This window comes from Tachyglossus aculeatus, chromosome 26, assembly GCF_015852505.1.
Source record: "Tachyglossus aculeatus isolate mTacAcu1 chromosome 26, mTacAcu1.pri, whole genome shotgun sequence".
NCBI lineage: Eukaryota > Metazoa > Chordata > Mammalia > Monotremata > Tachyglossidae > Tachyglossus > Tachyglossus aculeatus.
Genome location: NC_052091.1, coordinates 5,360,630 through 5,382,586, shown reverse-complemented (window position 1 = coordinate 5,382,586; position 21,957 = coordinate 5,360,630). Strand labels below are relative to the sequence as shown.

Genomic DNA, 21,957 nt, shown 5'->3' with positions numbered 1-21,957 from the left:
GTCTTAATCCCCATTTTACAGACGAAGGAACTGAGGACCAGAGAAGTGAAGTGACTTGTCCAAGGTCTCCCAGCAGACAAGGGACAGAGTTGGGATTGGAATCCAGGTCCTTTGACTCCCAAGCCTGGGCTCTTTCCACTAGGCCACAGCTGCTTCTCTTTTGCTTCTTTAATCTTTCTCCACAGTAGGAGATTACATTTATGTATCACAGTTTCCTCTTCACCAGGGTAATTGGTTCTGCTATCAGACCCTCTTCTAGCTAATTGTAAATTGATTGCTTAATAATTCGTTCTAGCAGTGGCTTAGGCAAGGCAGGAGGAAGTATCCGAACATTGTAAGAAAGCGGGTAAATATTCCAGTAATTGTAATAAAGGAAAGGATAAGAAAGGTCAGAGCTGAATATTTATTGTGTGTACACAGCGTGAGGTGTGTGATGGCAGGCTACAGGGCAAGTTTTTGCCTCAGTTGTCTCCCTGAGGGTAGAAAGCCTGGTTTATTATTATTTGCTAATCCTCAGAAAGGAAATACCCCTGGAGAAAATACTTCCTGAACAGATAGAAATTTCAGAGGGGGGAGGAGAGAAGAGGTGGCCCGCATGAATTAATTCATTGTCCTCCCTAATTCTAGTTCAGGGAGGGGCTGGGAGAGGGAAATAGTGAGACACCAGGGGAGTTTGGGAGGAACAGGGAGAGATCTCCCTTTGCTCCTGTTCTGGGAAGCAAGGCCTGATATAAACCAGAATGAAAAATCTGTTAAACCCGGGGGGTGGGGGGACAGAGAGGACACAGGGTCCCTGCTGTTCCTTGAGGGAGTCGATCCAATCTTTTATATGGGCAGGGAGAGGCCCTCCAGTTCACACTGCTTCCAGAATAGGCGGCAGGCCTCCTTGCGACGGTAATGGACTCTTCCTTCCTTCCCCTTATGGTGCCACATGGGTCCTGGAAAGAAGAGAAAGGAGAGCAGAGGGAAGCTGGCGTGTCTTCAAAGGTGGGAGCGGGAATGCAGGTTTCTAATAATCCAAATAACTGGGGTATTTGTTAGCGCTTACTAAGTTAAGCGCTTACGAGAAGCAGCGTGGCTCAGTGGAAAGAGCACGGGCTTGGGAGTCAGACGAAGTGGGTTCCAATCCCGGCTCTGCCACTTGTCTGCTGTGTGACCTTGGGCAAGACGCTTCTCTTTTCTGGGCCTCAGTTCCCTCATCTGTGAAGTGGAGATGAAGACTCTGAGCCTCATGTGGTACAGCGACCGCGTCCAACCCAATTTGCTTTTATCTACCCCGGCACTTAGTACAGTGCCTGGCACAAAGTAAGCGCTTAACGGATACCACAATTATTAGTATTACCATCATCATCATCAATCGTATTTACTGAGCGCTTACTGTGTGCAGAGCACTGGACTAAGCGTTTGGGAAGTACAAATTGGCAACATATAGAGACGGTCCCTACCCAACAGTGGGCTCACAGTCTAAAAGGGGGAGACGAAACCAAACATACTAACAAGATAAAATAAATAGAATAGATATGTACAAGTAAAATAAATAGAGTGATAAATATGTAAACATTATATTATATATTATATTATTCATTCAATCATATTTATTGAGCACTTACTGTGCGCAGGACACTGTACTAAGCACTTGGGAGAGTACGATACAATAATAAACGATAAACATTGTACTAAGCACTTGGGAGAGTATGATACAATAATAAACAATAAATATTATAAGAATAATAATGACTATTATTATTATTACCCCAGTCAGTAGGTTGGCAGTAGGCCCGCCCAAGGGGTCTCCACCCCCCACCCCATCCCAACCCCATCTCTGGGCCCTTTCACTCACTCTTCTTCAGGTTGACCTTCAGGTCATCACATGGGCACTCTCCACGTGGACTCTGGAGTCTCCTCGCCCGGCTTTCCCTCTGCAACTCCTGGGACGAGCCTTACCAACCGGCCCCAAAGAGGTCAGAATATTTCAGAGGAAAGGATGAGATCTGTGGACTGCCAGCCGCCCGGGAAAAATCTTCCTCACCCCCACTCCAAATAAGAACTGCGGAGAAGCAGCGGGACTCAGTGGAAAGAGCCCGGGCTTGGGAGTCGGAGGTCGTGGGTTCTAATCCACTCTGCCACCGTCAGCTGTGTGACTTTGGGCAAGTCACTTAACTTCTCTGTGCCTCAGTTACCTCATCTGTGAAAAGGGGATTAAGACATCAGGGGCAGAACCAGCCCTGATCTGATCCCTTGGGAAGAAACTGTAGGTCAGGAACCAACAGAGCAAATAATAATAATAATCATGGTACTTGTTAAGCATTTACTATGTGCCAAGCACTGTTCTAAGCGCTGGAGTAGATGCAAGTTAATCAGGTTGGACACAGTCCCTGTCCCACATGGGGCTCACACTCTTCATCCCCATTTTACAGATGAGGTAACTGAGGCCCAGAAACACAATGTGACTTGCCCATGGTCTCACAGCAGGCAACGTGGCAGAGCTGGGATTAGAACCCAGGTCCTTCTGACTCCCAAGCTTGTGCTCTATCCACTAAACCACACTGCTTCTATGTCCTTTGGCCACAACCTGATTACCTTGTATATACCCCAGTGCTTGTACTAAGCGCTTGGGAATCAATCAATCAATCGCATTTATATATGTATATATATATATATACATATATGTATATATATATATATACATATATGTATATATATACCTGTATAATAATAATAATGATGGCATTTGTTAAGCACTTACTATGTGCAAAGCACTGTCCTAAGCGCTGGGGGGATATAACATGATCAGGTTGTCCCATGTGGGGCTCACAGTCAATCCCCATTTACAGATGAGGTAACCGAGGCTCCCCCTTGTTCCCCTCTCCACCCCCCATCTTACCTCCTTCCCTTCCCCACAGCACCTGTATATATGTATATATGTTTGTATATATTTATTTCTCTATTTATTTATTTATTTATTTATTTTACTTGTACATATCTATTCTATTTATTTTATTTTGTTAGTATGTTTGGTTTTGTTCTCTGTCTCCCCCCTTTTAGACTGTGAGCCCGCTGTTGGGTAGGAACTGTCTCTATATGTTGCCAACTTGTACTTCCCAAGCACTTAGTACAGTGCTCTGCACACAGTAAGCGCTCAATAAATACGATTGATGATGATGATGCTTAGAACAGTGCTTGGCACGTAGCAAGTGCTTAACAAATGCATCATCATCATCATCATCATCAACTTCTTCCTTCTTCTAGAAGCTTGGGAGTGTGAAAGAGGTGGCCAAAGGACATAGAAGCAGTGTGGTTTAGTGGCTAGAGCACAGGCTTGGGAGTCAGAGGGACCTGGGTTCTAATCCCAGCTCTGCCACGTTGTCTGCTGTGAGACCATGGGCAAGTCACTTTGTGTCTCTGGGCCTCAGTTATCTCATCTGTAAAATGGGGATGAAGAGTGTGAGCCCCGTGTGGGACAGGGACTGTGTCCAACCTGATTAACTTGTATCTACTCCAGCGCTTAGCACATAGTAAGCAGCGTGAAGAAGTAAGCAGCAGAGAAGCAGCGTGGCTCAGTGGAAAGAGCCCAGGCTTTGGAGTCAGCGGTCATGGGTTCAAATCCCGGCTCTGCCAATTGTCAGCTGTGTGACCTTGGGCAAGTCACTTAACTTCTCTGGGCCTCTGTTCCCTCATCTGTAAAATGGGGCTTGACTGTGAGCCCCCCGTGGGACAACCTGATCACCTTGTATCCCCCCAGCGCTTAGAACAGTGCTTTGCACATAGTAAGCGCTTAATAAATGCCATTATTATTATTATTATAGTAAACGCTTAACAGGTACCATGATTATTATTATTGTTATTATTATTATTATTTGTTCTGTTGGTTCCTGACCTACAGTTTCTTCCCAGGGGATCAGCTCAGGGCTGGCTCTGCCCCTGACCTTGAGGGCTCCCCTGGCCCCATTCACTCATTCATTTATTCACTCAATCGTATTTATTGAGTGTTTACTATGTGCAAAGCACTATATTAAGCACTTGGAGAGTACACTATAACAACAGACACATTCCTGTCCACAACAAGCTCACAGTCCCAGAAGAACACTCCCTCCTCCACAGCCAAATCCAGACCTCTCCTCTTCTTCCTCTAGGGCTGTCCCACCTGGATGGGTTCCAACCCAATTCCAAGGGTTCAGGAATCTGGGTTGGTATGGGATTTCCGGGTGAATCATCAAACTTTCCTGACCCCACCCCCGAGTTGCTCATAAAATGCCCAGAAATTGGGGTGGGAGCAGAGCGGGAGGAGATGGAGTTCTTGGCTTCTGTGAAAAGTAATGTAGAATGTGTCTGCTTATTATTATATTGTATTCTCCTAAGCTCTTAGTGCAGTGCTTTACACAGAGTAAGTGCTCAGAAAATACGATTGAATTGAATCAAAGCTTAATAATAATAACAATAATAATGATAATATTGCTATTTAAGTGCTTACTATGTGCCAAGCACTGTTCTAAGCGATGGGGTAGATACAAGGTAATCAAGTTGACCCACGTGGGCCTCACAGACTTAATCCCCATTTTACAGATGAGGGAACTGAGTCACAGAGAAGTTAAGTGACTTGCCCAAAGTCAGGCAGCCGATAAGTGGCGGATCTGGGATTAGAACCCACGACCTCCGACTCCCAAACCCGTGCTCTTTCCACTAAGCCATGGTGCTTCTCTGAAAAGAGCCCAGGTCTGGGAATCAGAGGATCTGGGTTCTAATCCCAATTCTGCCACTTGTCTTCTGGGAGACCCTGGGCAGATCACTTTACTCCTCTGTACCTCAGTTCTCTCATCTGCAAAATGGGGATTCAGTACCTGTTCTCCCTCCTATTGGGAGGCTCACGTGGCCCTAATGATATTGTATCTGCCCCAGTGCTTAGTACAGCGCTTGACAAATACCATGATTGATATTAATCAATCAATCAATCAATCAGTCGTATTTATTGAGTGCTTACTGTGTGCAGAACACTGTACTAAGCGCTTGGGAAGTACAAGTTGGCAACATATATAAAAGATACGTACTCAAGTGTCCACCCAGCATGATAGCCATTCAACACGTGGCCATCAGATAAGCAGCGCGGCTCAGTGGAAAGAGCACGGACTTTGGAGTCAGAGGACATGGGTTCGAATCCCGACTCTGCCAGTTGTCAGCTGTGTGACTTTGGGCAAGTCCGTTAACTTCTCTGGGGCTGTTACCTCATCTGTAAAATGGGGATTATTGTTCTCAGAAAGCCTTACAGGTAGGAGGTAAGGTCCTTGGGTTCTTTTAGGACAAAAGCTAGGACAGAAAGAATCCAGGAATCTGGGCTCCCAGCCCATCTGCGCTCCCTAATTGTCAGTGCACACAACCACTCCTAATATTATAGGCGGGGAGATGGTAATCTGTTGCCTAATTATTCTTCTTATTGTTGTTATGGTATTGAGTAAGCAAGTGCTGTCAACTCTTTCGTGCCAACAAGATGCGAGATAATCAGATCCCAGTCCCAGACCCACCCGATATCCGTCTCACAGTCATGGCTTCTAGAAAGGGGTGAGAGCTCGGGATTGGAAGGCAGTTCTCCCGGGTCCCCTGGGAACCGGATCTGCGGGAGAAGCCTGGAGTCCCATTCCACAGAGGCCTGGCCCGAGATGAACCCGACACGTGGCCATTTCCTTTTTTTAATGGTATTTGATAAGCATTTACTATGTGCCAAGCACTGTATCAAGCAGTGCGGAAGATAAAAGACAAGCAGGTCGGACACAGTCCCTGTCCCACTTGGGGCTCACAGTTCTTAATCCCCATTTTACAGACAAAGTAACTGGGACACTTATTACTCTATTTATTTACTCTAAATATACTCTAAATGTTACTCTATTTATTTTAATTGTACATATCTATTCTATTTATTTTATTTTGTTAGTATGTTTGGTTTTGTTCTCTGTCTCCCCCTTTTAATCAATCAATCAATCGTATTTATTGAGCGCTTACTATGTGCAGAGCACTGTACTAAGCGCTTGGGAAGTACAAATTGGCAACACCTAGAGACAGTCCCTACCCAACAGTGGGCTCACAGTCTAAAAGGGGGAGACAGAGAACAGAACCAAACATACCAACAAAATAAAATAAATAGGATAGAAATGTACAAGCAAAATAAATAAATAAATAAATAAATAGAGTAATAAATATGTACAACCATATATACATATATACAGGTGCTGTGGGGAAGGGAAGGAGGTAAGACGGGGGGATGGAGAGGGGGACGAGGGGGACTTTTAGACTGTGAGCCCACTGTTGGGTAGGGACTGTCTCTATGTGTTGCCAACTTGGACTTCCCAAGCGCTTAGTACAGTGCTCTGCCCACAGTAAGTGCTCAATAAATACGATTGATTGATTGATTGACACAGAGAAGCAGCGTAGCTTAGTGGATACAGCACGGGCCTAGGAGTCCGAAGGACCTGGGTTCTAATCCTGGCTCCGCCATTTATAATAATAATAATAATTGTGGTATTTGTAAAGTGCTTACTATGTTCCAGGCACTGGTCTAAGCACTGGGGCAGATACAAGCAAATTGGGTTAGTCTGCAGTGTGACCTTGGGCAAGTTAATTAAATTCTCCGTGCCTCAGTTCCCTCATCTGTAAAATGGGAATTCAGAGTGTGAGCCTCATGTGGGACAGGGACTGTGTCCAACCTGATAAGCTGGTATCTATCCCAGTGTTTAGTACAGTGCCTGGCAGAAATACCATTAAGAAAAAAGAGAAGTGATTTGCTTAGGTCACACTACAGAGAAGGGGTGGAGCCGGGATTAGAACCCAGATCCTTTTGACTCCCAGGGCTGGGTTCTTTCCTCTAGGCCATGCTGCTTCTTGGCCTCAAAGCCCACCCCACGTCTATCAGTGGTGCTTACTGTGTGCAGAGCACTGTACTAAGCACTTGGGAGAGTATAACAGATTTGATGGACAGATTCCCTGTCCATAATGAGTTTACAGCGTAGAAGGGACAGTAATAGCAATAATGCTGATAATCTGTACTATGCTTTTTATTTTCCATAAGCACCTCCATGTCCATTAATAGCTCATCCTCACAACCTCTCACAAACTGAGAAACAGCATGACTTTGTGGATCGAGCACAGGCCTGGGAGCCAGAGGGACCTGGGTTCTAATCCCGGCTCTGCCACGTGTCTGCTGTGTGTCCTTGGGTGAGTCACTTCACTTTTCTGGGCCTCAGTTACCTCATCTGTAAAATGGAGATAAGGAGTGTGAGCCCCATGTGGGACAGGGATGGTTTCCAAGCTTATTAACTTGTTTCTACCCCAGTGCTCAGAACAATGCTTGGCAGATAGTAAGTGCTAAATAATAATAATAATTATTATTGGAGAAGCAGCGTGGCTTAGTGGAAAGAGCCTGGGCTTGGAAGTCAGAGGTTGCGGGTTCTAATTCCTGCTCCGCCACTTATCAGTTGTGTGACTTTGGGTAAGTCACTTTGCTTCTCTGTGCCTCAGTTACCTCATCTGTAAAATGAGGATTAAGACTGTGAGCCCCACATGGGACAATCTGATTACCTTGTATCTCCCCCAGCACTTAGAACAGTGTTTGGCACATAGTAAGCGCTTAACAAGTACCATCATCATCATTATTAATAATAATAATAATAATAATAGCCTCCTTGTGAGGTAGAGAAAGGCAGGGATTATTCTCCCCATTACACCGATGAGGAAACTGAGGCTCAGAGAGAGAGAGTAAAAGGCTTGCCCACAGGAGGCCGAGGCAGAGCTGGTACTAGGAGCTCAGTGGTTGCATTAAGTTTTGCTTCTAGTAAGTCTTCGAAGCAAAATCTGGATCTGAAACCTCCTGAACCCATGGGGACTAAGTCTCTCTTTCAAGTGGGATCAGTTGCCCCTTTTTAGGGTGGGTCTAAAATAAATACGATTGATTGATTGATTGATTGATCTACAAAGACTTGTGAATTTTTCTGGTTTTGGAGGGCAGGGGGGCCCTGTAGCCCTGTCAGGATCAACTACCTCCCCCAGGAAGGGATCCTAAATTGGGGGGCTCTGGGGGATCCTGCCACTCTATAAATGGGTCCAAACATGTTCACATCTGTAATTTATTTATTTCTATTAGTGTCTGTCTAATAATAATAATTATGGTATTTGTTAAGTGCTTACTATGTGCCAGGCACTGTACTAAGCACTGGGGTGGATATAAGCAAATCCCTGTCCCTGTCCCACACGGGCTCATAGTCTCAATCCACATTTTACAAATGAGGAAACTGCGGCCCAGAGAAGTGCTGTGACTTGCCCAAGGTCACACAGCAGTCAAGTAGCGGAGCCAAGATTAGAACCCGTGACCTTCTGACTCCCAGGTTGGTGCCCTCTCCACTATGCCATGCTGATTCTCTAGACTGTAAGCTCGCTGTGGGCAGGGAATGTGTCTATTTATTATTCTATTGTACTCTCCCAAGCGCTTAGTCCAGTGCTCTGCACACAGTAAGTGCTCAATAAATACGATTGACAGACTGACTGACTTTGACTCAGCCTGTCCTGTTGGGACCCTTGCAGGGGTTGATTGGAAACTTTCCATTTCTGTCTCTTCCCCCGCACCTCTCCAAAACCTCTACCACTTCCCCTATCTGAAATGTATTTTAATGTCTGTCAATCAATCAATCAATCGTCTTTATTGAGCACTTACTGTGTGCAGAGCACTGTACTAAGCGCTTGGGAAGCCCCCGTCGACTGTAAGTGTCATCTGACCTTTTTATGGTTTAGTTAAGCGCTTACTTGGTGTCAAACACTGTGCTAAGCACCGGGGCAGCTACGAGTTAATCAGATGGGAGACAGTTCCTGCCCGCACGAGGATCAAAGTCCAAGGAGGAGGGAGAACAGATAGACAGAGATCGCGCCTGCCAATGCTGTTGTGCTGTTCTTTCCCGATCGCTTAGTACAGTGCTCTGCACATATAATTCGCTCACTAAATTCCATTGATTGATGGTTTGAAAAGGGGAAACAGGTGAGGACAGGTGTCTCCCCCTTTTAGACCGTGAGCCCACTGTTGGGTAGGGACTGTCTCTGTATGTTGCCAATTTGTACTTCCCAAGCGCTTAGTACAGTGCTCTGCACATAGTAAGCGCTCAATAAATACGATTGATGATGATGATGATGATGAGGACGGGGCAGACCCTCCGTTCTCGCCCCATTGCCATGTTGGATGGGGAAGGGGGCGGAGGTAAGGACACCCACCTGGGCACCTGCATTTGTGGGTTAGTTCACCCAGCCGCCTCCTCGCTGCCAGCCTTCTTTCCCCGTGGCTTCTCCTGTCCCCTGCAGAAAGGACATGAACCACAGATTCATTCGTTCAATCGTAATTATTGCGCACTTACTGTGTGCCGAGCGCTGTACTAAGCGCTCGTTGGAGGTAGCATAGAAATCTCGGACCTTGATCAGGGACTGGGCAGAGTCCTTGGAAAAAAGGCGCTTTTTCCAGCCCAACGAGCCCAACCGGGTAATTGGGTAGAGCAGCAAACAAGGACGCAAGGAAGGATTCTGGATTGGGGGAAGGAGCTGGAGACCGCTTATCGCTTCCTAAATCAGACAGGTGCAGAGGGTTGAATCAATCAATCAATCAATCGTATTTATTGAGCGCTTACTATGTGCAGAGCACTGTACTAAGCGCTTGGGAAGTACAAATTGGCAACACATAGAGACAGTCCCTACCCAACAGTGGGCTCACAGTCTAAAAGTGGGAGACAGAGAACAGAACCAAACATACCAACAAAATAAAACAAATAGGATAGAAATGCACAAGTAAAATAAATAAATAAATAAATAAATAGAGTAATAAATATGTACAACCATATATACATATATACAGAAGAAGCCGAAGCCATGTTGATCCTGCAAACTGTCATACTGTACATATTTTTTACTCTATTTATTTTATTTGTACATATCTATTCTATTTATTTTATTTTGTTAGTATGTTTGGTTTTGTTCTCTGTCTCCCCCTTTTAGACTGTGAGCCCACTGTTGGGTAGGGACTGTCTCTGTATGTTGCCAATTTGTACTTCCCAAGCGCTTAGTACAGTGCTCTGCACATAGTAAGCGCTCAATAAATACGATTGATGATACTCTCCCCCAAGATTCTGGGTCATGAGAAAAGCATCCGAGGTTCAAACAGAACACAAGAAATTATCAGCCAGTCAATCAATCGTATTTATTGAGCGCTTAGTGTGTGCAGAGCATTGTACTAATCACTTGGGAGAGTACACTAAAATAATAAAACAGAGTTGGTAGATATGTTCCCTGCCCACAGTGCGCTTATGTGATATTTATTGAGCCCTACTGTGTGCAGAGCGTTGTACTGAGCACTTGGGAGAGGACAATATAACAGAGTTGGTAGGCACAGTCCCTGCCCACAGCGAGTCTAGAGGGGGAGGCAGACATTAATATAATTAAATAAATGATGGATAATGATGGCATTTATTAAGCGCTCACTATGTGCAAAGCACTGTTCTAAGCGCTGGGGAGGTTACAAGGTGATCAGGTTGTCCCACGGTGGGCTCACAGTCTTAATCCCCATTTTACAGATGAGGTAAATGAGGCACAGAGAAGTTGTGACTTGCCCCAAATCACACGGCTGACAAGCGGCGGAGCCCGGATTTGAACCCATGACCTCTGACTCCAAAGCCCGGGCTCTTTCCACTGAGCCATGCTGATAAGAGCTGTGGGACTGAAGGGAGGGTGAAGAAAGGGAGGGTGCTATGTGCTTTGCACATAGTAAGCGCTTAACAAATGCCATCAAAAAAAAAAAAAAGAAAGGGAGCAAATCCAAGTGCAAGGGTGATGCAGAAGGGAGTGGGAGAAGAGGAAAAGAGGGCTTAGTCAGGGAAGGCCTCTTGGAGGAGATGGGCCTTCAATAAGTTGTGTTCTGGCTATCTGGAGCTGTCCCCCTCTTCCGCACTTCCCCCGGATATCATCTTCCCCCCACTTCTGTATGGGATGAAGCAGGTGACTTCTTGACAGTCAGGTGGGCTTCAGGGATTTTTTTTTTAATGGCATTTATTAAGCGCTTACTATGTGCAAAGCACTGTTCTAAGCGCTGGGGAGGTTACAAGGTGATCAGGTTGTCCCACGGGGGGCTCACAGTTCTAATCCCCATTTTCCAGATGAGGTAACCGAGGCCCAGAGAAGTGAAGTGACTTGCCCAAAGTCACACAGCTGACGGTTGGAGGAGCCGGGATTTGAACCCATGACCTCCGACTCCAAAGCCCGGGCCCTTTTCCACTGAGCCACGCTGCTTCTCAGGGATTGTGCCTGTCAACTCAGTTGGACGGTCCCCTCCAAAGAACTCAACACAGGACCGCGCTCACAAAGGAGAAACGGTGTGGCCTAGTGGATAGAGCTCAGGCCTGGGTGACAAAAGGACTTGGGTTCTGGTCGCGGCTCCGCCCCTTGTCTGCTTAGTGCTGAAATTGTTTGGTTTGTTTGTAGCCCCCTTCTTCCTCTCCCCCTCCGCCCCCTCCCCCCCCCACCTTACCTCCTTCCCCTCCCCACAGCACCTATATATATGTATATATACTTGTACATATTTATTACTCTATTTTACTTGTACATATTCTATTTATTTTATTAATATGTCTTGTTTTGTTGTCCTGGGCATGTTACTCCCCTCCTCAAAAATCTCCAGTGGCTACCAATCAATCTGCGCATCAGGCAGAAACTCCTCACTCTGGGCTTCCAGGCTGTCCATCACCTTGCCCCCTCCTACCTCACCTCCCTTCTGTCCTTCTCCAGCCCAGCCCGCACCCTCCGCTCCTCTGCCACCGCTAATCTCCTCACCGTACCTCGTTCTCGCCTGTCCCGCCATCGACCCCTGGCCCACGTCCTCCCCCGGGCCTGGAATGCCCTCCCTCTGCCCATCCGCCAAGCTCGCTCTCTTCCTCCCTTCAAGGCCCTACTGAGAGCTCACCTCCTCCAGGAGGCCTTCCCAGACTGAGCCCCTTCCTTCCTCTCCCCCTCGTCCCCCTCTCCATCCCCCCATCTTACCTCCTTCCCTTCCCCACAGCACCTGTATATATGTATATATGTTTGTACATATTTATTACTCTATTTATTTTACTTGTACATATCTATTCTATTTATTTTATTTTGTTAGTATGTTTGGTTTTGTTCTCTGTCTCCCCCTTTTAGACGGTGAGCCCACTGTTGGGTAGGGACTGTCTCTAGATGTTGCCAACTTGTACTTCCCAAGCGCTTAGTACAGTGCTCTGCACAAAGTAAGCGCTCAATAAATACGATTGATTGATTGATTGTTGTCTGTCTCCCCCTTCTAGACTGTGAACCCGCTGTTGGGTAGGGACCGTCTCTATATGTTGCCAACTTGTACTTCCCAAGCGCTTAGTCCAGTGCTCTGCACACAGTAAGCACTCAATAAATACCAGTGAATGAATGAATGACCTCGGGGGAGTCACTTCACTTCTCTGCGCCTCGGTTGCCTCACTAGACTGTGAGCTCATCATGGGCAAGAATGTGTCTGTTTGTTGTACTGTTGTTCTCCCAAGCGTTTAGTCCAGTGCTTTGCACACAGTAAGTGCTCAATAAAAACGATCAAATACTTTGAGCCCCATGTGGGACTTGGGACTGTGTCCAACATGATTAGCTTGTATCTACTCCAGCGCTTAGTTCAGTGCTTGGCACATAGTATGAGCTTTACAAATACCATATAAGAAAAGGTAAAAAAAAATACCGTTGATTGATACCTTAAGGAATTGTCGTGAGATGGAGAGAAAAATAGCTTGATAGCTCTGCTAGAAGCAGCATGGCAGAGTGGCTAGAGCATGGGCTTGAGAATCAGAAGGTCATGGGTTCTAATCCCAGGTCTGCCACTTGTCTGCTGTGTGACCTTGGGCAAGTCACTTCACTTCTCTGTGCCTCAATTACCTCATCTGTAAAATGGGGATTGAGACTGGGAGCCCCACATGGCGCAGGGACTGTGTCCAACCTGATTTGTCTGTATCCACCCCAGTGCTTAGAACAGTGCCTGGTACATAGTAAGAGTTTAACAAATACCATAATTGTTAGTGCCTGATACATAGTAAAAGCTTAAAAATATTATCATTATTATTATTATTATTATTATTAATCCTTGGGCTGGAGTGGAGCTGTTCCTTATCTGGAGGTGTGTTCTTTTATTCCCCTCCCTCACTACATTTCCTTTCCTTCCTTCTCCTTATTGTCTTTAGAGCCAACCCCGACTCCAATTTCATCCCTTTTCATTATTCATTCCCCCGACACCTCAGCCCCTAGCACTTACACACATAAACGTAATTCATCTATTTATATTAATGTCTGTCTCCCCCGTGGACTGTTAATAATAATAATAATAATAATTGTTTTTGTTAAGCGCTTACTATGTACCAAGCACTTTTCTAAGTGCTGGGGGAAGGGGGGAATACAAGGTAATCAGGTTGTCTCACCAGGGGCTCACATTCTTAATCCCCATTTTACAGATGAGGTAACTGAGGCCCAGAGAAGTTAAATGACTTGCCCAAGGTCACACTGCACACAAATGGCAGAGAGGGATTAGAACCCATGACCTCTGACTCCCAAGCCCGGGCTCTTTCCACTGAGCCACACCGTTAAAGTCACTTTAACTTCTCTGTGCCTCCGTTCCCTCATCTGTAAAATGGGGATTAAGACTGCGAGCCCCATGTGGAACGAGGACAGTACCCAACCTGAATACTGTGTATCTCCCCCAGGGCTTAACGTCTACTAACTCTGTTATATTGTTATGGTGTACTCTTCCAAGCGCTTAGAAGTTTTCTGCATGCAGTAAGTGCTCAATAAATACGATTGATTGAATGATTGATCGATTGAACCCCTTCCACCTCCCAAGTGCCATCTAAAGGGTGGTTCTCACCCCCTACTTTCTTCTCCCTGGTTCCCTTTCTCATCCAGGACTGAGTAGCCCCAACCGACGGATAATAAATGAGATAAGAGCTTCTGGCCTTCACGTTTTGTAGAAAATGGGCCGAATTCACATCTTTGGTAGTTAAAGTCCAAGTCTTCTTGGGGGGAGAGAATAACCACGGGGCTCAGGGACTCTGCTCCTGATCCTGAGGCCTCTCTTCACTTCCTTCTTTCAGTTTCCTCTTGGGAATTCCACCTTTTAGACTGTGAGCCCACTGTTGGGTAGGGACTGTCTCTATATGTTGCCAATTTGGACTTCCCAAGCGCTTAGTACAGTGCTCTGCACACAGTAAGCGCTCAATAAATACGATTGATGATGATGAATTAGGGAGATCGAGGCTGAGGGGTTCCTGTAGTCTGAGCTTTCCTCCTCTGCCCACCTCCTGGAGCCTTTGACAAGAGGCTGGAAGGAGCAGGGATTGAAGGAATGGGAAGGAAATGGAATGGGAAGGAGAGAGGGGGCAGACGGGGATGGGGGAGGTGAGATATGTACATATCTTTAAATTCAATCATATATTTTAAATTGCCTCCCCCTCTAATAATAATAATAATGATGGCATTTGTTAAGCGCTTACTATGTGCAAAGCACTGTTCTAAGCGCTGGGGGGATGCAAGGTGATCAGGTTGTCCCACGTGGGGCTCACAGTCTTCGTCCCCATTTTACAGATGAGGTAACTGAGGCTCAGAGAAGTTAGGTGACTTGCCCAAGGTCACACAGCAGACATGTGACAGAGTCAGGATTTGAACCCATGACCTCTGACTCCAAAGCCCACGCTCTTTCCACTGAGCCACGCTGCTTCTCTAGACTGTAAGATCGTTACGGGCAGGCAACAAGTCTGCTAATTCTGTGGCTTTATACTTAAGCTTGTTGTGGACAGGGAATGTGTCTGTAATTTTGTTATATTGTACTCTCCCAAGTGCTTAGTACAGTACTCTGCACACAGTAAGTGCTCAATAAATATGATTGTCTGACTTTATTCCCAAGCGCTTAGTACAGTGCTCTGCACATAGTAAGCATTCAATAAGTACCATTGATTAATACAAGGACAATAAGGAAGCTCTTCTGACATCTTCGAAATCTGATAGACAGCGGCTAGAATCTAAACTATTTCCTCTATCCATAGTCTGTTTAATAATAATAATAATAATAATAATGGCATTTGTTAAGCACTTACTATGTGCCAAGCACTGTTCTAAGCGCTGGGAGGGGATGCAAGGTGATCAGGTTGTCCCACGTGGGGCTCACAGTCTTCATCCCCATTTTACAGATGAGGTAACTGAGGCCCAGAGAAGTTAAGTGACTGGCCCAAGGTCACACAGCAGACATGTGGCGGACCTGGGATTCGAACCCATGACCTCTGACTCCAAAGTCCGGACTTTTTCCACTGAGCCACGCTGCTTCTCGTGAAGTTTAATGACTGTAAGCTCCTTGTAAGCAGGGATCACCTCTACCAAGTCTCGCATTGCTCTCTCCCAAGAGCTTAATACAGTGCTCAGCACACAGTAAATGCTCAATAAATACCATTGATTGATTAGAATTTTCGAAAGTCAAAATGGAGACATTTGGTGGCCTAGTGGCGAGAGCATGGGCTTGGGAGAGGATGTGGGTTCTAATCCTGGCTCTGCCACTTGTCTGCTGTGTGATCTTGGACAAGTCACTTCACTTCTCTGTGCCTCAGTTACCTCATCTGTAAAATGGGGATTAAGACTGTGAGCCCCATGTGGGACAAACTGATTACTTTGTATCTACCAGCACTCAGGACAGTGCTTGGCACTAATAAGTGCTTAACGAATACCGTAATTGTAATTATTACCCTGCCCTTGGAAGAGTGACATTTGAAATAGATCCAGCGTCTGCCAGTTAGGTCTAAGGGATTCCCAAGACAGGCTTTGGGGAGGGGGCGGGAGCATTTTAGCCTCCAGTCAATCAATCATAGTTATTGAGCAGTATAGCCCAGTGCATAGAGCATGGGCCTGGGAATCAGGAAGACCTGGGTTCTAATCTGTAAAATGGGAATTAAGACTGTGAACGCTATATGGGTCAGGGACTGTGTCCAACCTCGCTATCTGGCACATAGTAAGTGCTGAATAAATGCCATTAAAAAAAAAAAAATCCCGGCTCCACCGTTTGTCTGCTTGATGACGTCGGGCAAGTCGCTTTAACTTCTCCGTGCCTCAGTTCCCTCATCTGGAAAATCGTCATCATCATCATCAATCGTATTTATTGAGCGCTTACTGTGTGCAGAGCACTGTACTAAGCACTTGGGAAGTACAAATTGGCAACATATAGAGACAGTCCCTACCCAACAGTGGGCTCACAGTCTAAAAGGGGGAGACAGAGAACAAAACCAAATATGCTAACAAAATAAAATAAATAGAATAGATATGTACAAGTAAAATAAATAGAGTAATAAATATGTACAACCATATATACATATATATAGGTGCTGTGGGGAAGGGAAGGAGGTAAGATGGGGGGATGGAGAGGGGGATGAGGGGGAGAGGAAGGAACGAGGGGGAGAGGAAGGAAGGGGAGAGGAAGGAAAATGGGAATTAAGACCGTGAACCCCACGTGGGACATGGGTGGAGTCCAGCCCGATTACTTTATATCTATCCCAGGGTGTAGAACAGTTCCTGGCATGTAGTACTTAACAAATGCCATAAAAGTATAAAATAAAAAAATAGAGTTGGTAGACATGTTTCCTGCCCACACTGGAGGTTGGGGGTGTGGAAGTGGACATTTTCCCCTTGAAGCGATGCTCCCTGGACCACAGCCGCTCAAAACCCCGCTCCTCCAAATAGGCCTGAAAGATTCCCATTCCCTCTGCATTTGGGAATTATTCTTAATAATAATAACTATGGTATTTGTTAATCACTATATGTCAGTCAGACAGTAGTATTTATGGAGCGCATACAGCGTGCAGAGTACTGTACTAAGCATATGGGAGAATACAGTATTACAAAATACCAGACATACTCCCTACCCACAACGAGCTTAAGTACAATTATCACAGAATTAGCAGACACGTTCCATGTTCATGACGAGTTTACAGTCTAGAGAGGGAGACAGACATTAATGTGAATAAGTGATTTAAAATAAATTCATCCATTCATTCAATCGTATTTATTTTCATCATCATCATCAATCGTATTTATTGAGCGCTTACTATGTGCAGAGCACTGTACTTTATTGAGCGCTTACTGTGTGCAGAGCACTGTACTGAGCGCTTGGGAAGTACAAGTTGGCAACATATAGAGACGGTCCCTACCCAACAGTGGGCTCACAGTCTAGAAGGGGAAATAAAAGATTTAATTTTAAGAATTTCTGCGGCCCAGCGTAGAATTGGATAATGAAACCACCAGGGCTGCTCCGTCTAAAGGTCCTTGGATTATTTTCCACCTCCTGGAAAGTTGGGAGGTCACCCGACTGTCTTCCAGAAGAGTAAACCCATGTGTATAGCTGCAAACATGACACTGTCTGTCCAAAATGTAATCTGTCTTATTCTTTTGACTTATTTTTTTAATGGTATTTGTTAAGGGCTTACTATGTGCCAAGCACTGTATGAAACACTGGGGTAGTTACAAGATAATTGGGTTGGACACAGTCCCTGTCCCATTTAGGGCTCAAAGTCTTAATTCCCATTTTAGATGAGGGAACTGAGGCCCAGAGAAGTGATGTGGCTTGGCCAAGGACACAGCAGACACATGGCAGAGCTGGGATTTGAACCCAGGTCTTTCTGTCTCTCAGGCCCATGCTCTATCCACTAAGGCATGCTGTTCTGCCTCCTATCTTTAATTTTCTGCTTTGCCACAGCTGGGTAACTTTAATAACAATCACTGTGGAATTTGTTAAACGTTTACTATGTGCCAAGCACCCTTTTATGCATTAGGGAAGCTCTAATAACAGTAATAATAATAATAGTAATAATTATGGTGTTTCTAAAGCACATACTGTGTTCCAGGCACTGCACTAAGTGCTGGGGTGGATACGAGCAAATTGGTTTGGACACAGTCCCTGTCCCAGGTGGGGCTCACAGTTTTGCTTCCCGTTTTACAGAGGAGGTAAGTGACTTATCCAAGGTCACACAGCAGACAAACGGCAGAGCCGGGATTAGAACCCATGACCTTCAGACTCCCGGGCCCATGTTCTATCCACTACACCCTGCTGCTCTAAGCTCATCAGGTTGGACACAGCCCCTTGTCCCTTGCGGGAGAGTTTCCTTCCTTTCCTGAGTTCATGTTCTAGAGTCCCATCCTTCCTTCCACTTTACAGTCAATCATATTTATTGAGCGCTTACTGTGTGCGGAGCACTGTACTAAATGCTTGGGAGAATATAGTGTAACAGATTTGATAGACATGATAGAGAAGCAGCGTGGCTCAGTGGAAAGAGCACGGGCTTTGGAGTCAGAGGTCATGGGTTCGAATCCCGGCTCCACCACATGTCTGCTGTGTGACCTTGGGGAAGTCACTTAACTTCTCTGAGCCTCAGTTACCTCATCTGTAAAATGGGGATTAAGACTGTGAGCCCCACGTGGGACAACCTGATCACTTTGTATCCCCCCAAGCGCTTAGAACAGTGCTTTGCACATAGTAAGCACTTAACAAATGCCAACATTATTATTATTATTATGTTCCCTACCCACAACGAGCTTCCGGTCCTGAAACGGGACTACAGTTGCGTGATGGTCATTATACCATCCACCTGGGGAGACGTTTCGCTCCATTTTATCATTTAGCTGATGAAAATTGTGCGGATGGTTAATCCAAACTTCTTTTCTTCCGATTTGGAAACTGATTTGTAAGTGGATCACCGCCCATTGGATTTGCAGAAGACTTGGCTATTAGTGAAATTCACCAATGAGCGTTTGTGTGGCAGAAAAAGCCAATACGGGACTCCCGGTCCCAACCACATCGTGCTCACATTAAGACTGTCTCTTTGTGTGTTACCACTTTTAAAGTTGCAGCACCTGGTGCTCTCTTCTCTTCTGCCTCCTTGTCTCTGTTCCTTGCAAAACTTTTGCTCAGAGAGAGCCGCTCCTTTCTGGACGACAGTGTGCCATGCTAGTCTACCTGTCCTCAAAAGGAAAAGTTGGCACCTTTATGAGTGTCTGCCCTCCTTCTCGTCTTCGGTGTCCACAGTTCCCACAGGTTGTCCCACGTGGGGCTCACAGTCCCCATCCCCATTTCACGGATGAGGGAACTGAGGCCCAGAGAAGTGAAGTGACCTGCCCAAAGTCACCCAGCTGACAAGCACTTTGATACACCAGCCCCAAAACACTTATGTCTGCATTCGTGTACCCCCCAGTGCTTAGAACAGTGCTTGGCACATAGTAAGCGCTTAACAAATGCCATCATCGTTATTATTATTAGCGAGTGCACAGTGTTTAAGCAGCACTAAGGAGAAGGCAGGTAGGGAAAGTGAGAGCTTAGTCAGGGAAAGCCTCTGAGAAATGTATTCCCCTTTTATTTGCCCCACCCTCATCCTCCAAGAGGGGCCCTGGGTGGTGGCCACCTTACTTATTTATTACTCTATTTATTTATTTTACTTGTACATATCTATTCTATTTATTTTATTTTGTTAGTATGTTTGGTTTTGTTCTCTGTCTCCCCCTTTTAGACTGTGAGCCCACTGTTGGGTAGGGACTGCCTCTAGATGTTGCCAACTTGGACTTCCCAAGTGCTTAGTACAGTGCTCTGCACACAGTAAGCGCTCAATAAATACGATTGATTGATCGATTGATTACCGGAGGAGGTGGGCTCTGCTTTGCTAGCATCCTCTTCAGAGTTTGTGAAGGATGCGTTAGTCTTGGGTTTGGAGGTGTGGGGAGGGGGTGAGGCAGAGCTCTCTAAAATAGGAGAGGCTCAAATCAAACTACCCTGGCTCAGGACAGGGAGAGAGGGCCATGAAGTTTCTCAGTGGGACGTGGATGCCCGCTCCCCCTCACCCAAGTGGGTGCCCCCCGAGCCATCAAAAAAGCCAGCACGATGCGAGCCGAGGTCTCCGGTCCATGATCCAACTTGGAATTCGGGTTTCTCCCACCCCGTCTCAGCCATGGGTTATCCCAGTGAACCAGAACCGAGTACAACAGTTAGGAATTCAACAGCCTCTCACCCCACACCTTCCTCCACCAAGCCAGGACATAACCTCTCTCCTCGCCCCCCTACAATAAAATTAGTTCCGTGTACCTGGATTTTGGGGAACAGAGGTGACCGTTGCAAATGTTAGCAGCAGCAGCAGCAGCAGCAGGAGAGAGCAGGTCGTCAGCCGCATCCTTGCTGTCCCCGTGGGCCACTGAAGTCTCTCTGAGGTTTCCAACCTGCAAGGTTTGAGGCTGCTGGGAACGAAGGTGTGGCCACTTGGTTTTTAAGCCCAGCCTGGAGCTCCCTCTCATTGGCTTTCTTCTCGGGGGGAGGAGGTGAGGTTGTTTGTAGACGAAGGGGCAGGCCGCCTCCTTTCTGAGAATCTTGAAGACAAATCAAAGAGGTCAGCGAGGGAAGGAGAAAGCCGAGGGCAACCTTAGGTTAGGCAACCACTTGGCCTCTAGGAATCCCCTGCCCCCCGGCTCTTCCTTCACCTGGGCTACCCTCTGCCCCGACTTGTACATATTTGTTACTCTATTTATTTATTTTACTTGTACACATCCCTTTTATACTGTGAGCCCACTGTTGGGTAGGGACTGTCTCTATGTGTTGCCAATTTGTATTTCCCAAGCGCTTAGTACAGTGCTCTGCACATAGTAAGCGCTCAATAAATACGATTGATGATGATGATGATGATGACTTCAACCCTGCTGCCGCTCATCTGGTTTACCCCTGGACGATTGGCCGGCTCGTTTTTGGGTGCTGTCCATCATGGGGATGGAGTAGAGGTGGTGAGGGGAAAAAGAAAGTTGGCAAAGGGAGGACTTTTTTTTTTGAAGGCATTTATTAAGCACTTACTATGTGCAAAACACGGTTCTAAGCGCTGGGGAGGTTACAAGGTGATCAGGTTGTCCCACGAGGGGCTCACAGTCGTGAGCCCACTGTTGGGTAGGGACTGTCTCTATATGTTGCCAACTTGTACTTCCCAAGCGCTTAGTACAGTGCTCTGCACACAGTAAGCACTCAATAAATACGATTGAATGAATGGATGAATTTATTTTAAATCACTTATTCACATTAATGTCCGTCTCCCTCTCTAGACTGTAAACTCGTTATGGACATAGAACGTGTCTGCTGATTCTGTGATAATTGGGGATTAATCTATCAATCAATCGTAATCCCCATTTCACAGAGGAGGGAACTGAGGCCCAGAGAAGTGAAGTGACTTGCCCAAAGTCACACAGCTGACAATTGGCGGAGCGGGGATTTGAACCCAGGACTTCCGACTCCAAAGCCCGGGCTCTTTGCTACTGAGCCACGCTGCTTCTCATAAGGACCTGGTTTCTTCCCCCATTCCTCCTTTGTTTGTTCTCAGCACTGAGACCTTGGCAGGGTTACTTCAGAAAGGACCTTGCCTCGGGCTGCCGGAACTCTTAAACCGGTCTGATCCAGATTGAAAGGGAGTTTCCCCATGGGCTTTTTCCCTCTAGGCTCATCTTTCACCTCCACTGTGCTCCTGCTTAGACAGAGTGGAAAGGGAGACATCTGCCCCCTCCCCACCCCGACTACACGATCCCCCACCCCACAACCCCACACCCTGTTTCTTAGAATGGAAGAGGATGATGTGACTTGGCTTGAGGTGGCTGAGAGGAGAGAGTGCGGTGGCCTTGGGGGAGCCTAGACAATCTACCTGAGGATTCTTGGGAAGTAGAAGCCCAGGAGAAGTGAGGAGGGAGGCTATTTGATCATCAGAGCATGACTGCTCCCCACCCCCTTCGCCAGAATAATGATAGTAATAATTGTGGTTTTTGTGAAGTGCTTACTATGTGCCAATCGCTGGGGTAGATTCAAGTTAAGCAGGTTGGACCCAGACCCTGTCCCACATAGAGCTCACAGTTTTACTCCCC

General features: G+C 46.3%; 1 protein-coding gene across 1 annotated transcript; it reads right to left on the bottom strand.

Moving 5' to 3' along the window:
• Window positions 1-398: 398 nt before the first annotated feature.
• CXCL17 (C-X-C motif chemokine ligand 17) lies at window positions 399-20,253 on the bottom strand. The gene is made up of 4 exons (XM_038767563.1): window positions 20,156-20,253; window positions 9,241-9,321; window positions 1,841-1,939; window positions 399-938 (listed from the first exon to the last, which is right to left on the bottom strand). The coding sequence occupies exons 1-4, from the start codon at window positions 20,238-20,240 to the stop codon at window positions 826-828; spliced, it is 378 nt and encodes a 125-aa protein (XP_038623491.1). The 5' UTR covers window positions 20,241-20,253; the 3' UTR covers window positions 399-825.
• Between the last annotated feature and the right edge of the window lie 1,704 nt (window positions 20,254-21,957).